Source organism: Bos taurus, chromosome 26, assembly GCF_002263795.3.
Source record: "Bos taurus isolate L1 Dominette 01449 registration number 42190680 breed Hereford chromosome 26, ARS-UCD2.0, whole genome shotgun sequence".
In the NCBI taxonomy this organism is placed as follows: domain Eukaryota; kingdom Metazoa; phylum Chordata; class Mammalia; order Artiodactyla; family Bovidae; genus Bos; species Bos taurus.
Window position 1 is genome coordinate 5452008 of NC_037353.1, and position 17829 is coordinate 5469836.

At 37.1% G+C, this 17829-nt stretch overlaps 1 protein-coding gene across 1 annotated transcript in view; it reads left to right on the plus strand.

Annotated features, from left to right (window-relative positions):
- The window catches only part of PCDH15 (protocadherin related 15), a 1060244-nt gene that overhangs the window by 942954 nt on the left and 99461 nt on the right, over nt 1-17829 (plus strand). The window contains exon 26 of the mRNA XM_059881970.1: nt 1883-2010. Coding sequence (XP_059737953.1) covers nt 1883-2010 — 128 coding nt within the window. The remainder of the gene's footprint in view (nt 1-1882; nt 2011-17829) is intronic.

Below are 17829 nucleotides of genomic sequence, written 5' to 3' on the forward strand. Positions count from 1 at the left end.
TAACTCACAAAGGCAGTGTTTGTGTTCTGTGTGTGTGTGTGTGGTAACAACATGTTAAATCTACTCTCTTAGTAGATATGAGTACATAGTATAGTATCATTAAGTATCATCACCATGTTGACCATTAGATCTTCACTTATAGTTTAAGATTCACTAATTTTTTTTTTTAATTATCAAATGTAGAACTCAGCTTTGATTCCAGAGGTTAAAAATTGTTTGCCACTAAGACGAAAATGGGTGTCATTTTGGATGAACTCTGTTGGTGGCTGACCAGGGTGCAATTCAGAGCCCTGGCACTGCAGGATACAAAAGCAGTCTGCCATTCTTACTTCCTTGGTGGTATCCTTCCCTGTTGGCCTAGCACATTTTTCTCTTTGATTCTAGCTTGTCCAGTTTAGGAATGGTGAGAAAGAGACAAATAGAGAAACTAAATGAGTAACAGCAAGACAGTGGTAAAATTCTGGAATTAATTCTCTTGTCTCACTAATCTTTCCCAAGTCAAGCAAAAAGGTGCCCATTTATAAATTCTTATAAGGATAATGAAGATTATTCATTCATTTATTCAGTTGACACAGAAATATTATACAACTATGATCTACCCACTCTGCCAGTAGCTTCATGTTAATTTGTTATGGTTGAGGATACAATAAACTAATAAAAGCCAGGTGTGCCTAATAATTTGTAGATCAGTTGCACTATATTTGATCCTACATGAAATGCATGAGAAAAGTTTACTTAGGTACATCAGAATATTTTTTGTAATTTAAATCTGCATTTTACAAAATGCTTACCACATATTCCTCTTTTTATCTAATTTGTAAGTTATTTTTATCAGATTCTTTGTTAAATGGTTATTTGTGCACTAATAAAAGATTTTTCCTTAAAGGTGTGATGATTGAAGGAGTTAAATTAAACACGTGATGAAGAAATGTATTCCTTATTGTATGTTTAATGTGGTTTAAATTATAAAACCCAGTATTTATAAGCATTATAATACTCATCTCTCCACTTATATCTTTTTCAATAAATGCAGCATAGTCTATGATACACAGTAAAACTTGTTTTCCCTTGATGGGAATAAGTCCCTCACCCAACCATTGTATACTGTATGTGTGTGTGTATATATATATATGTTACACATGTATATACTATATATGTACATATATATGTAGTATATACTACAAATGTACATATACAGGCTTCCTGGGTGGTTCAGCAGTAAGGAATCCACCTGCAATGCAGGAGACACAGGAGACATGGGTTTGATCCTTGGGTCTGGAAGATACCCCAGAGAAGGGCATGGCAACCTACTCCAGCATTCTTGCCTGGAGAATGCCATGCGCAGAGGAGCTGGTGGGCTATAGTCCATAGGGTAGCAGAGTGGGATGTGGCTGAGCATACACACACATACTACATATATATGCTGCACTTTAAGCTAAGAAAATATCATTGCTAGTTACATACTGAAGAATAAATTTTTAAAATTTATAGCAGAGTTTATTATTTCATAAGTTGTTTAATACATTTGTGTCATTTTGATGTAATTTGATAATGTGTGTGAAGTAATTGTGACTACAAATGGTTGAGTTGTTTTATTAAAATTAGCAAAACACACAATACTTTAGTGCTTATTAAACCCAGTGAAATAAATTAAGAAGACATTATAATTAAAAGAAATAGCAGCAATTTAACATCATGATTCCAGAAACATCATTAGCAGTGTCCTCTGTGGGTATAGGGTATTAAGCATGCCAAATAGGAATGACTATCTGAATTAAGTTATTTACATTGTTCCAAAAAAAAAAAAGTATGTGTCTACTCCACTCCATCTTTTTCCAGTGAGTAACCATCAATAAAATATATATTATTTGTTATCTTCCAGGCAATACAGCTAAAGTGTATATTGAGATTCAGGATGAAAATGATCATCCCCCAGTGTTTCAGAAAAAATTCTACATTGGAGGTGTGTCTGAAGATGCAAGGATGTTTGCTTCTGTGCTAAGAGTTAAGGTATGAGAACATTTGTTAAGATACAGAATTAAAAGTGAAAACAAATAGCTTACATTTTGCAAATAAACTATAGCCATATAATTTATATTAACTGAATGCATACTTGCATTGTTTAAATGAAAATCTGAAGCTTACAGATATATGAGTTTAATTAGTCAAACTAAATACAGATTAATTATGAGGTGAATGCTGAGTAACTTTTGTGCTTTATTTTCACTATAAAAATAGAAACAAATTTCTTATGATATTTCACATAGATTAAAATATTAAGATGTATGTTTACCTAATAGATTTGTATGCCTTTTATATTAAGGTTTGATTTAAAATAATTCCAAAGATTCTCAGAATGGAGTCTTATAGCAAATATAAAATTGTTATTTTCTAATTGAAGAAGTAATGAAATAAATTTTGTATTTTTTTATCAATTATTTTTAAAAATTCAAAATGTTAGTTAAATCAATGTGAAAATTAATGCTACTAACATCAGTACTTTGGTAAAGATTTGTAAAAACCTTGATAGGTCAGAAATATTTTGCTCATTTTGTGGTAGTTTAAAAATACATCTAAGATTAAAGTTGCTAATTTAAAATTTTTCTTTAGTTAATTACCAAATATGTGTTCAATAGTTAGCAGTACAAAAATTTGAAGAGTGTTTTATAACTAAGAAATAAATTTGTATATATTGCGTTATGCTAAGGGAATTTTTATTTGCTATAAGACTTTATTAGAGTTATTTTTCTGAAGCTATTTTAAATATCAAATTTTAAAATAGCTATTAATGTAAAAACATAAAACCGAAATATCTCTAAGAAAATCCAGCTGTTGATTGCTTCTCATTTGGCACATGAGTAGATAACTGCCTTTCTTTCCCTATTATCAGGATCATCATGATTGAGCTCTCCTTACATGTGATTTTTATCATCTTACAAACATTCTTAAATAAGAAAGAAAAATCAAGCAAATAAAGCATGTGTGTGTACTTGCGAAATATCTCTTTCACAGTGCCAGATTCTGATTCTTGATTTGAATCACCAGTTATAACTAAAATTGGTCTACAAATTTAAGCCAACACATTATATCCAATTTGTATTATGATTAACAAATAACAGTCCTTTGTTGATGTTTATATTATTTTACAGTTTAGTCTTATAAAGGATTGATTCAGTCCATCCATTTAGTTGGTAAATAATTTGTGAATGTTTATAGTCTGCATTGTCCTAGAAGCTGGACATAGAGCAACTGAAAGATAATCAAACAAAGACCCCCAAATTCCTCACCCCGATAATGCACACAAACTAGTACCAGAAACAAATTATAGATCCAATGTCATGTTACGAGCAAGACTTGTGTGTTTCTAGGTAAGATGCATTCTGGGCATTCTGAAATCAAGTCTCTAAAGATGGAGGAAATTTGGTTTTCAATGTGACTATAAAGCCTGGCTGGGGATGAGACTGGAAATGCAGCCCAGGACTAGGATATGGTTTTTATCCTTGACGTATTTTGAACGAAAGTCTTCGAATGGTTCTGTCTAGAAGAGTGACATAATCCAATACAAAGGGATTATTCTGAATGCTGTGCAGGGTGAGGAGGGGGAAAGGCACACAGTGTTATGGATGAGAGTAGAGACAGAGCCCAATGCACCACTAGTCCAGGCTTAAACCACGGTGGTAGAAAGTGAAGATGATAAGAAGGAAATAAAAAGAAAGCCCAAAGGATTTGCTGATGTATTATATAAATACGTGGTGCATTAGAGAAAATCAAGGATGGCTCAAAGGGTTTTGTTCTGAACAGGTCCCCATTACACGGGTCCCCATTACTCCCTCAGGTACTGTGGTGCAGAAATCAAGAGTTCATTTTTGGAAATTGTATGTTTCTGAGGCTTTTTCAATATGCAAGTATGATTCTTGCAGGACAGTTACAGATTTTGATTTAGAGGAAGGAAAGAAATCATAGACCAGATTGAAATAATGATATCAAGAAAATGGGTGTAGGTGGAAAAAGTCCAAAAGGCTAATCCTTGGGAAGTCAACACTTGGAGATCTGGAAGAGGATTCAGCAACTGATGCTGAGAAATAGCTGCCGTGAGGTAGCAGGAACAGTAGGAAAATGTCGAGTCCCTTGAGCCTCATGAGAACTAGATTGATGAAAGGGAGTAATCAAGTGCTGCTATGAATAGAATGCCTCCATAGATTTTTACATGACCACTTATGCTAATAAAGTATATATTTCAGTTCAGTTCAGTTCACTTCAGTCACTCAGTTGTGTCCGACTCTTTGCGACCCCACGAATCGCAGCACGCCAGGCCTCCCCGTCCATCACCAACTCCCAGAGTTCAGTCAGACTCACGTCCATCGAGTCAGTGATGCCATCCAGCCAACTCATCCTCTGTCGTCCCCTTCTCCTCATGCCCCCAGTCCCTCCCAGCATCAGAGTCTTTTCCAATGAGTCAACTCTTCGCATGAGGTGGACAAAGTACTGGAGTTTCAGCTTTAGCATCATTCCTTTCAAAGAAATCCCAGGGCTGATCTTCAGAATAGAGTTGTTGGATCTCCTTGCAGTCCAGGGGACTCTCAAGAGTCTTCTCCAACACCACAATTCAAAAGCATCAATTCTTTGGCACTCAGCTTTCTTCACAGTCCAACTCTCAAATCCATACATGACCACTGGAAAAACCTTAGCCTTGACTAGACAGATCTGCTTTTCAATATGCTATCTAGGTTGGTCATAACTTTCCTTCCAAGGAGTAAGCGTCTTTTAATTTTATGGCTGCAGTCACCATCTGCAGTGATTTTGGAGCCCAGAAAAATAAAGTCTGACACTATTTCCCCATCTATTTCCCATGAAGTGATGGGACCAGATGTCATGATCTTCGTTTTCTGAATGTTGAGCTTTAAGCCAACTTTTTCACTCTCCTCTTTCACTTTCATCAAGAGGCTTTTGAGTTCCTCTTCACTTTCTGCCATAAGGGTGGTGTCATCTTCATATCTGAGGTTATTGATATTTCTCCTGGCAATCTTGATTCCAGCTGGTGCTTCTTCCAGCCCAGCGTTTCTCATGATGTACTCTGCATAGAAGTTAAATAATTAGGGTGACAATATACAGCCTTGACGTACTCCTTTTCCTATTTGGACCAGTCTGTTGTTCCATGTCCAGTTCTAACTTTTGCTTCCTGACCTGCATATAGGTTTCTCAAGAGGCAGGTCAGGTGGTCTGGTATTCCTATCTCTTTCAGAACTTTCCAGTTTATTGTGATCCACACAGTCAAAGGCTTTGGCATTGTCAATAATGCAGAAATAGATGTTTTTCTGGAACTCTCCAATGATCCAATTGATGTTGGCAATTTGCTCTCTGGTTCCTCTGCCTTTTCCAAAACCAGCTTGAACATCTGGAAGTTCACGGTTCACATATTGCTGAAGCCTGGCTTGGAGAATTTTGAGCATTACTTTACTAGCGTGTGAGGAGTACAATTGTGCAGAGGTTGAGCATTCTTTGGCATTGCCTTTCTTTGGGATTGGAATGAAAACTGACCTTTTCCAGTCCTGTGGCCACTGCTGAGTTTTCCAAACTTGCTGGCATATTGAGTGAAGCACTTTCACAGCATCATCTTTCATGATTTGAAATAGCTCAACTGGAATTCTGTCACCTCCACTAGCTTTGTTCATAGTGATGCTTTCTAAGGCCCACTTAGATGGATGTCTGGCTCTAGGTGAGTGATCACACCATCGTGATTATCTGGGTCATGAAGATCTTTTTTGTACACTTCTTCCATGTATTCCTGCCACCTCTTCTTAACATCTTCTGCTTCTGGTAGGTCCATACCATTTCTCTCCTTTATCGAGCCCATCCTTGCATGAAATGTCCCCTTGGTATCTCTAATTTTCTTGAAGAGATCTCTAGTCTTTCCCATTCTGTTGTTTTCCTCTATTTCTTTGCATTGATTGCTGAGGAAGACTTTCTTATCTCTCCTTGCTATTCTTTGGAACTCTACATTTAGATGCTTATATCTGTCCTTTTCTCCTTTGCTTTTTGCTTCTCTTCTTTTCACAGCTATTTGTAAGGCCTCCCCAGACAGCCATTTTGCTTTTTTGCATTTCTTTTCCATGGAGATGGTCTTGATCCCTGTCTTCTGTGCAGTGTCACGAACCTCATTCCATAGTTCATCAGGCACTCTATCTATCAAATCTAGTCCCTTAAATCTATTTCTCACTTACACTGTGTAATCATAGGGGATATGATTTAGATCATACCTGAATAGCCTAGTGGTTTTCCCTGCTATCTTCAATTTCAGTCTGAACTTGGCAATAAGGAGTTCATGATCTGAGCCACAGTCAGCTCCCGGTCTTGTTTTTGCTGACTGTATAGAGCTTCTCCATCTTTGGCTGCAAAGAATATAATCAATCTGATTTAGGTGTTGACCATCTTGTGATGTCCATGTGTAGAGGCTTCCCTTGTGTTGTGGAAGAGGGTGTTTGTTATGACCAGTGCATTTTCTTGGCAAAACTCTATTAGTCTTTGCCTTGCTTCATTCCGTATTCCAAGGTCAAATTTGCCTGTTACTCCAGGTGTTTCTTGACTTCCTACTTTTGCATTCCAGTCCCCTATAATGAAAAGGACATATTTTTGGAGTGTTAGTTCCAAAAGGTATTGTAGATCTTCATAGAACCGTTCAACTTCAGTTTCTTCAGCATTACTGGTTGGGACATAGACTTGGATTACTGTGATATTGAATGGTTTGCCTTGGAAACAAATAGAGATCATTCTGTCGTTTTTGAGATTGCATCCAAGTACTGCATTTCAGACTCTTTTGTTGACCATGATGGCTACTCCATTTCTTCTAAGGGATTCTTGCCCGCAGTAGTAGATATAATGGTCATCTGAGTTAAATTCACCCATTCCAGTCCATTTTATTTCACTGATTCCTAGAATGTCAACATTCAATCTTGCCGTCTCCTTTTTGACCACTTCCAATTTGCCTTGATTCATGGACCTGACATTCCAGGTTCCTATGCAATATTGTTCTTTACAACATTGGACCTTGCTTCTATCACCAGTCACATCCACAACTGGGTGTTGTTTTTGCTTTGGCTCCATCCCTTCATTCTTTTTGGAGTTATTTCTCCACTGATCTCCAGTAGCATATTGGGCACTTACTGACTTGGGGAGTTCCTCTTTCAGTATCCTATCATTTTGCCTTTTCATACTGTTCATGGGGTTCTCAAGGCAAGAATCCTGAAGTGGTTTGCCATTCCCTTCTCCAGTGGACCACATTCTGTTAGCCCTCTCCACCATGACCCGCCTGTCTTGGGTGGCCCCACGGGTGTGGCTTACTTTCATTGAGTTAGACAAGGCTGTGGTCCTAGTGTGATTAGATTGACTAGTTTTCTGTGAGTATGGTTTCAGTGTGTCTGCCCTCTGATGCCCTCTTGCAACACCTACCATCTTACTTGGGTTTGTCTTACCTTGACATGGGATATCACTTCACGGCTGCTCCAGCAAAGTGCAGCCACTGCTCCTTACCTTGGATGAGGGGTATCTCTTCACCGCCGCCCCTCCTGACCTTGAACATGGAATAGCTCCTCTAGGCCCTGCTGTGCCCACACATCCATGGCTCCTTGGATGTGGGGTTGCTCCTCCCAGCGGCCGCCCCTGGCCTCGGGCATGGGGAAGTATATAGTAGTGGAGTAAAAATTAGCCAAATGCTAAAATAGTCCATTAATAAAGGGGATTATTCAAGACCTGTAAATGTCAGCAATAAGATAATCAAGTGGCTGATATTATCTGATGATGGCATTTACTTCAGAAGATTGACAAAGGAGATGAAATAAAGTTCTAAAAGCAATGATTCAGAGACAGAAGGCTACCTGCCACTTATCTACCTCTAGGCATTGTGTTATGTCCAGAATGGGAGTTCCTTTTTGAGACAGTCTTGGAAAGCAGTATCTTATGTAGAGGAGATGCACAGGGTGGCAGGAATCAAAAAGTAATAGTAATATGGAGAAGGAAGTTGAATACTTAGAGAATATTGATGATGACGGACAATCGTTCCGTGGAATCCTGGTAAAATGTTGGTGGTGGCAAAGGTGAAATGAGAAATTGAGTCACATTAGGGTGTGTGAAGAGTTACATAGGAATAAATATCTGGGTCATGAGAGAAGAAATAGAGAGAACTCATGGACATCTTTAATGATGTAAACAGGGATGTGATTGATTGTTTCTTTAGGACTACCAAGAATTCTGTAGGACATTCCTTTTTTCAATTGATCAGTGGATTATTCAGGCTAGGGACAAGGGTACATTTTAGAGAAGGAAATGATGAACCATTCCAGTATTTTGCCTGGAAAATCCCATTGACAGAGGAGCCTGGTGGGCTAGAGTCTATTGGGTCACACAGAGTTGGACATGACTGAACACACACAAATACAGAGTCATTGGACTTTCTCAAAGTGAAACAAATGAGTAGGATAGTTTAAGCCGAAGAAACACAAAGCCAAACACAGAAGAAACAAAGTACAGGGTGTGTTAGTGGAACAGTGTTAGGAGGACAGGACCTTAGGAAGTGATGAAGGTAATAAATCTTCAGTGGTGAAACATTTGCAGATGCTGCCTTTAGCCTTGAACACTGGAAGTTTCTCCTTTCCAAATTTAATTGGAATGAAAGTAAGTTGAGCAGTTTTCAATTCATACTTAGAGCAGCAGAAAAATTTTACTAGAAATAACCCTGGATCAGGGCCAGCCAAGCCCTGATCTTGGCAGAAAGATGATTTAAAAATATAGGGAAGTAGCCTATGATTGTGAAAAATACTTTTTACCACTTATTGTCTAATATTTGATAATGTTAGATTTATGTACCATACATGCAACTTAATTTGTTTTAGTTGCTCATTAAATGGATAAAGATAAATAATAAATTTTAAAAATTGTATTATGTACAGGAAGAGAAAGAGGAACCATATTATGGATTGACTAAAAAAATATGACTGAAATATCAAGTCTAAAGCTATACTTACTAATTTCAAATATGGACAAAGGATTAAAAGCATTACTAAAAATATGTTAAGAGAAAGGCAACACAGAACATTATTGAAATTAATTATCAAATATAAGTGATATAAGAAAGAAAGTTGTATATGTAGATATATGTGTGCTCTGAAATGGCATATCTTATTTGCTTACAGACAAATTATTTAAAGTTCTTTTTAGAAAATATACATCATGTACCTGGTGTGTGCTGGAAATACAGAGGCAAGAAAAACAGACTGTCCCTCTGCCCTTATAAAGTTAACATTTTAATAAACCGGAACAAAAAAACAAGTAATTATTAAGTCTCTTATTTATGGACACATGTAGACATTTGGATTCTGGCTCAATAATTCAAATGTTCACAACATGTTAAAGTAACTCTTGGATTATGTCAAAGGAAACAGAGCAAAAGAATCAATTATGGACTATCTGCTACATTTACTATAGTTTAATGATGGTATCTCTATCACAACTGATTCTACCGAATTAATTTTCATTGATCACACCAATTTTAATTGCAAAGAGATGGAGGAGGAGAAGGAAATAAAATTGTATTTCTTCTCTTCAGTCTTTATTTTTTTTAATTTTTTTAACACAAATTGGTTTTATTGAATCCTTTTGTAGACTGTTTTCTGATGTCTTTCTATCAGTTCTTGAAAACATTTTGCATTTCTACAAACTTGCAGTACACATCGGAGACAATGTCAGTGATATATTTGCATAAATCAGTATACAGGGAATGACTCTGATATAAAGAATATAAGAAACAAAGTTCCTGATATTTACATTGGTGAGTTTTAACAATTGTATTAAAAATAGCACCACAACTTTAAATGGAGTACTATAAAAACTCTGATTTTGCAAAGCGTATTGAATATATGAACATGCAACATGGTACAATATCCTCTCTTAATGATTTTAACATTAAGCCAGAAGCACCAGACTGAAAAAAGACCAGAATTTGAAATCCTCTGATAGTTCAAAACCATTCCAACTTCACATATTTGCTAAGTGTTTTAGATGCAAAATAAACTGTCATATCCCAAATAAGGAAAGAAGGAATAATCACTGAAAGCAAATTCAGTATCCACTGTGGGAGTTAAAGTGTTAGTGTCTCAGTCATGTTCGACTTTTGCAATCCCATGGACTGTAATCCATCACACTCCTCTGCCCATGGGTCTTCAGTCTTTAATATAAGAATTAATGTGCATTAAATGTATCACCCCACATACCCAAGAAAATTGAAAGCAGCAACTCAAACAGGAATTTGTACATCAGTGTTCATAGCAGCATTATTCACAATAGCTTAAAGGTGGAAACAATCTATATACCCATTAATGGTTAAGTGTATAAACAAAATGTGGTATGTTGGAAAATTATCTGGCTTAAAAAAGAAGGAATTATAGCATATGCTACATCTTAAAGATGTTAAGTGAAATAAGCCCAAAACAGAAGAAAAGATACTATATAATTTCACTTGTATTAGGCTCCTGGAGGAGAAGGCAATGGCAACCCACTCCAGTACTCTTGTCTGGCAAATCCCATGGACGGAGGAGCCTGGTAGGCTGCAGTCCATGGGATCACTAGGAGTCGGACACGACTGAGCAACTTCGTTTTCACTTTTCACTTTCATGCATTGGAGAAGGAAATGGCAACCCACTCCAGTGTTCTTGCTTGGAGAATCCCAGGGACAGGGGAGCCTGGTGGGCTGCCATCTCTGGGGTTGTACGGAGTTGGACACAACTGAAGCGACTTAGCAGCAGCAGCAGCAGCAGGCTCCTGGAGTTCATAAAAAAGGAAAATAGAGTGGTGGTTTCCAGGATTTATGAGAAGGGGATACTAGAGACTTATTGTTTAGTGATTACAGAGATTCAATTCAGGATGATGAAAAAGTTCTAGACATGAGTAGTGGTGATGGTAGCAGAACAACGTAAAAGTACTTAATGTTATTGAATTTTACACTAAAAAATGCTTAAAATCATGAATTTTATGTGATGTATATTTTATCACAGTAAAAGAAAATCTTAAAGCTGGGGCAGGGTGCATCACCAATAGTAATAGAATATGAAAGCTTTTATTTTCAAAGCTACTACCCTTCATTGCTATCCATTCCTCTTATGTTGATCTAAATGTAAATCTCAAATATAAATTTATAAAAAAATATGTGTTAGTATATTCATTTTTCTTGGCTATAAACTGTGGTTTTTAAAAATATTTCATTCCTCACACATCATCAGTGATCATCAGTATCAGCTACAGCCGTTTGGCAGGATGCTCACTGTGGGTCTTTACCATCCTTTCTCAGTCTTCAAAGAGATCGTGTCAGAATCTATCTTAGAATGCTCAAACTACCGCACAATTGCACTCATCTCACATGCTAGTAAAGTAATGCTCAAAATTCTCCAAGCCAGGCTTCAGCAATATGTGAACCATGAACTTCCTGATGTTCAAGCTAGTTTTAGAAAAGGCAGAGGAACCAGAGATCAAATTGCCAACATCTGCTGGATCATGGAAAAAGCAAGAGAGTTCTAGAAAAACATCTATTTCTGCTTTATTGACTATGCCAAAGCCTTTGACTGTGTGGATCACAATAAACTGTGGAAAATTCTGAAAGAGATGGGAATACCAGACCACCTGATCTGCCTCTTTTGTATGTAGCTCAGGAAGCAACAGTTAAAACTGGACATGGAACAACAGACTGGTTCCAAATAGGAAAAGGAGTACGTCAAGGCTGTATATTGTCACCCTGTTTATTTAACTTACATGCAGAGTACATCATGAGAAACGCTGGACTGGAAGAAACACAAGCTGGAATCAAGATTGCCAGGAGAAATATCAATAACCTCAGATATCCAGATGACACCACCCTTATGGCAGAAAGTGAAGAGGAACTCAAAAGCCTCTTGATGAAAGTGAAAGTGGACAGTGAAAAAGTTGTCTTAAAGCTCAACATTCAGAAAACGAAGATCATGGCATCTGGTCCCATCACTTCATGGGAAATAGATGGGGAAACAGTGGAAACAGTGTCAGACTTTATTGTTTTGGGCTCCCAAATCACTGCAGATGGTGATTGCAGCCATGAAATTGAAAGACGCTTACTCCTTGGAAGGAAAGTTATGACCAACCTAGATAGCATATTGAAAAGCAGAGACATTACTTTGCCAACAAAGGTCCATCTAGTCAAGGCTATGGCTTTTCCTGTGGTCATGTATGGATGAGAGAGTTGGACTGTGAAGAAAGCTGAGCGCTGAAGAATTGATGCTTTTGAACTGTGGTGTTGGAGAAGACTCTTGAGAGTCCCTTGGACTGTAAGGAGATCCAACCAGTCCATTCTGAAGGAGATCAGCCCTGGGATTTCTTTGGAAGGAATGATGCTAAAGCTGAACCTCCAGTACTTTGGCCACCTCATGCGAAGAGTTGACTCATTGGAAAAGACTCTGATGCTGGAAGGGATTGGGGGCAGGAGGAGAAGGGGACAACAGAGGTTGAGATGGCTGGATGGCATCAGTGACTCAATGGACATGAGTCTGAGTGAACTTCAGGAGTTGATGATGGACAGGGAGGCCTGGCGTGCTGCGATTCATGGGGTGGCAAAGAGTCGAATACAACTGAGCGACTGATCTGATCTGATATTTAAAAAGGGACCCCAAAATTCTGATCCACCAGTTCCTTCTCCAGGGCATCTTCACAACCCAGGGATTGAACCCCCATCTCTCCTGCATTGGTAGGCAGATTCTTTACCACTGAGCCACCAGGGAAGCCCACAGCCATGATTAGAGAATGCAGATTTCCTTAATGGCAAAAGGTATAGACATATGCAAGATCAGCAATGCAGAGAGCAATATAATCTGCTTCTAGACAAAATAAGGGTCTCTGAGGGATCTTGGTCCCTAGGCCTCTGCCTGCTTATCGGGATATGACAGAAAACAATTCCAGCACACCCATGAGGGTTTCATGTGTATTACCCCTGTGTAGCATATTTTACTGGCTTATGTCAAAAATGGTACTAACAATAAACCATTACCCCATGCTTACCCTATGCTAAGCACTCTAGACAGTTGTCAGAAATTAACTCAGGTATTCCCCTCAGAAATCTCATGAGGTAGCTACTATTATTCTTTTCAATTCACAGATAAGACTATGGAGCCACAGACATAATATGTAACCTGCCCAACATGTGCAGCTAGTGAAACTAGTCTGGCCTAGAGATAGTACTTTGCCATTTTCTGGGTAGAAGTACTTGAACTGGACTCAGATCACTTGGATTCAGTCCCGCGTCTGCCCTTAACACTATAGAACATTGCACTTTATCACTTAGGGCCATGGTTGTCTTCTCTTATGCAAATTCTTCTTTAGTACTGCTGCTGCTGCTGCTGCTGCTAAGTCGCTTCAGTTGTGTCCGACTCTGTGCTACCCCATAGACGGCAATCCCCTGTCCCTGGGATTCTCCAGGCAAGAACATTGGAGTGGATTGCCATTTCCTTCTCCAATGCATGAAAGTGAAAAGTGAAGTCGCCCAGTCATGTCCGACTCTTCGCGACCCCATGGACTGCAGTCCACCAGGCTCCTCCATTCATGGGATTTTCCAGCAAGAGTACTGGAGTGGTGCCATCGCCTTTAGTACTAGGTGCCCTTAAACGTGTTTAACTGATTTCGATGCTTTGTATGTTATTTGCCTTAGGAAAACAATGGCACAGGGGGAAAAAAAATAGCCAAGTATCTTAAGAGAATTGTTATATTTGAGAATTACATTTTAAAGGTCAAATAGTCTAGATTACTTAATTCTGAAACCCAAAGAAACATTTATAGATTGCAAAGCTGATCGAATATTTTATGACAATTTTATCCCTAGTTGCTCTCTATAATAGAGATGTAAACAAGTACCAGTCCAAATTAAGGTCCCATGAAATAGAATTTGGATTCCCGTTTGCCAGCACTGGAAAACCCAGCATTATACAAACACTATTCATTGTTTCAAGAGAGTGGTATTTCTCAGGAGATCTTACTAACCACTGGTTTCCTTCATGATTACCATACCTTCTAACCTTCTATGGTTTGACCCTTGAGCAAAGGCACATAGGTGCCTGAAAGCTCATTGCCTTCTTGGTATATAACCCTATAGCTGAATTTCTATATATATTAATATACATAATTATATGTTTATATAATTTAGACATTATATTGTTATCCTATATCTATGTGCTTGTTTTCTCTCCTAGAATTCAAATTTTATCTAAGTAGGTATCATGCTTTCTCATAAACTTAATGACATTATAGCAACCTTGTGCTTAATGTCTTAAATTGTTGTTTGAAATTGTATTTATTTTTACATGTATATATGCTTTTTAACATGTTTAATTAAGGCTTTCTGTGTAATACTTGAATGCATTATTTATTTTCAGATAGGAAAGATATGTTTTAATTAAACTCTCTTGGGCTTGATTACAGTCCTGAGAGTGACATAACATACCATTTCCCTGGTAATTCCCCTTCTTGCCAAAATTGGAGCTTAGATTTAGTGATATCTGTATCAACATTATGTGTCTGTCATAGTTTTTCATTGATTTAACTGCTCTGGAGAAACCAAATATCAAGACAAGTATTTTTTTCTATTTTTTCCTAACTGGTGTATTTTTGTTACATGGTAATGGATTACACCGCAGTTAACAATGTTTTCCTGTTGATTTATCAGCTACAGTCTCAAAGTCAAATGCTGGGTTTATCATTAGCAATTTTAGAATATAAACATTTTACATATGTGGCATGCTAATGTTTTCTGTGATTTTCTTGAGCTATTTCACTTTTATTTTTGGTCATCTCTCCCTGTAACTGTTTTTATATTATTGTATCTTATGTATAATTAGAAGAGATCTTATGTCTATATTGGAATTCTGTGGGGTACATCCAAACTAACTACTCTGTTTCTAAGAGTCTATACATTGGAAACCTGCTTTTCCCCCCTGTACAAGTTGAAAGATATGAATGAAATACTATCACCAGTTTCTGATGTATAACATTTGTGCCCTTTGGTCTGAACAAGTACAAAATTATAGTGTTGCTGCTAGTAATATAAATGAACAGGCCACATTGATCTTTGTAGCCACAAATGGATTGTCCAGATAAAATAATTCTGTATTAAAAACTATATATAAATTTTACTCTCTTCCTTTTTCCCTTCTCTTCAAAAAAATAAGTCTTTTTATTGTCCAGAAGAGAGATCTAAAATCATCTTATTCACATAATAATAATTCAATTTACACTTGTTGGTTTAAATTTAGCTTAATTAAGAATTGACTTTTTATTGCTTAAAATAGGAATGGGAGCATTTTTTTTTTTTCAGGTTATAAATGTTTTAAGAATGAGAAAATTTGAGTCCTTAAAAGTAGAGTAAAATAGCTCTCATAATTTGAAATTTCCTTAAAATAAAATGTTTGAGGTCTTTTTATGTGTTGTAAAAGGCATGTATATGAAGAAAAATAGTGTGTTTGGTGAATTGCCAGGCCATTTGCCTTTCCTAAATTAGTTGATGGCCCATCTATTTTAAAGTCTGATCACACTTTAGTGACATTAGAAATGTATTTCAGATGATTAAATGTCTAACAATCCAGGATATGGGTGCAGAATATTATCTTTTGAATCAAGCTTGCATTTTCTCATAGCAAATTTTATATATTGTTGAGCAGTGATGGTTATATATACATTCCTATATTATGTTTCAAGGACCATATCTTCCACCACCTGGTAGGAATACTGACACTCAATCAGAATTCTCCTGAAAGTGAGAACTGCATTGAAAATATAATTTCAATGATAATTCAGACAAATAAGTGTTACTTTTGTCATATTGTCCTGAAATTTTTTAAACCTCCATTTGATTTTGTGTTGTACTGACCTGATAACGCTGACCTGTAACACCAATCCTAGCAAAAAATTAGCTTTAAAAAATGTTTTTATTCATACCACTCTAATACAATTTAATTTTGAATTACCTATTAGTACTGCCGATAAGAAGGGTAAAGTACTAGATCTCCATAAAATATATTATGAAGAAAATTTATTTTCAAATAAGTCACAAAGAATGGATGACTCTCCCTAATAATTCTGATGAATTTACATTAATGCAAACCAGCAGGCCTGGAGCAAGACTATGTACATAAAGAGAATATAGTTTACATTGGTTAGTATATAAATCACTGTATATCTGAGAATTCAGTTCAGTTCAGTTCAGTCATGTCTGACTCTTTGCGACCCCATGACTCACAGCACGCCAGGCCTCCCTGTCCATCACCAACTCCCGGAGTTCACTCAGACTCACTTCCATTGAGTCAGTGATGCCATCCAGCCATCTCATCCTCTGTCGTTCCCTTCTCCTGCCCCCAATCCCTCCCAGCATCAGAGTTTTCCAATGAGTTAACTCTTCACAGGAGGTGGCCAAAGTACTGGAGTTTCAGCTTTAGCATGATTCCTTCCAAAGAAATCCAAGGACTGATCTCCTTCATAATGGACTGGTTGGATCTCCGGCTACAAGTCAATATCAAATGGATGAGTGAAAGCAAAACAAAGAGCTCAAGACAAAAAAGATAGGAATCAGACTGGAATAGACACTGCATAAAGACAAAAATCAGCAAAATGTGTATAAAGAGGCATCTGATTTTATTAACCACTAGGGAATTATAGAATAAACAGTATGAAATCACCACTTGCTCATCAGGATAGCTAAAATAAAAAAGACAAAACCAAATTTCAAAACATCTAGAATTCTCAAATATTGCTGATGATATATAAGTTAATACAGTATTTTGGAAAATGGTTTGACATCATCTACCCTGGTGGCTCAAATGGTTAAGAATTCACCTGCAATGCAGGAGCCACAGGAGACACAGGTTCGAACCCTGGGTTTGGACGACCACCTGGAGAGGTAAATGGCCACCCACTCCAGTATTCTTGCCTGGAGAATTCCGTGGATAGAGGAGCCTGACATGCTACAGTCCATGGGGTCAGAGTCAAACAAGACTGAGTGACTTTAACTTCACTTCACTTCACTATGTGTGAACATAAATATATCCTCTATTAATTATTTCACCTCCTAAGGTTTTGCCCAGTAAAACTGTATACAGATGTTCATAAGAGACATGTAAAAAAAAAAAATCCACTATTTATAGATATGTTAATTATTTTAAATATCAAAAATCTGCAAAATATTTCAGTGTCCAGCAACAGTACATACATTAATACATGTGAGCAAATGAATTCATACAAAAAAAAACACCCACACACACACACAATTTATTTAAGTCCATTTATATAATCTCCAAAAATAAGAAAAATTAATCAGAACAGTTATTTTTTTTGGCTGGGAGGTAGGGGGATGAGGGGCTGATAATGCTCTATTTCTTGATCTCAATTCTGATTCTATCTAGAGATATAATTTGAAAAATAAAGTTTTAAAAGCTCTAAATTCATAAAAGGCAAAAAGGAGAAAGTTATTCATCTTTCTGGTAATTCAAGCTATTTTTCTTGTAAGATACAAAATAATTCTGGGCAAACTGGAGGAGCTTATATTTTTCTCACTGTGAAGAAGGCTGAGCACTGAAGAATTGATGCTTTTGAACTGTGGTGTTGGAGAAGACTCTTGAGAGTCCCTTGGACTGCAAGGAGATCCAACCAGTCCATTCTGAAGGAGATCAGCCCTGGGATTTCTTTGGAAGGAATGATGCTAAAGCTGAAACTCCAGTACTTTGGCCACCTCATGTGAAGAGTTGACTCATTGGAAAAGACTCTGATGCTGGGAGGGACTGG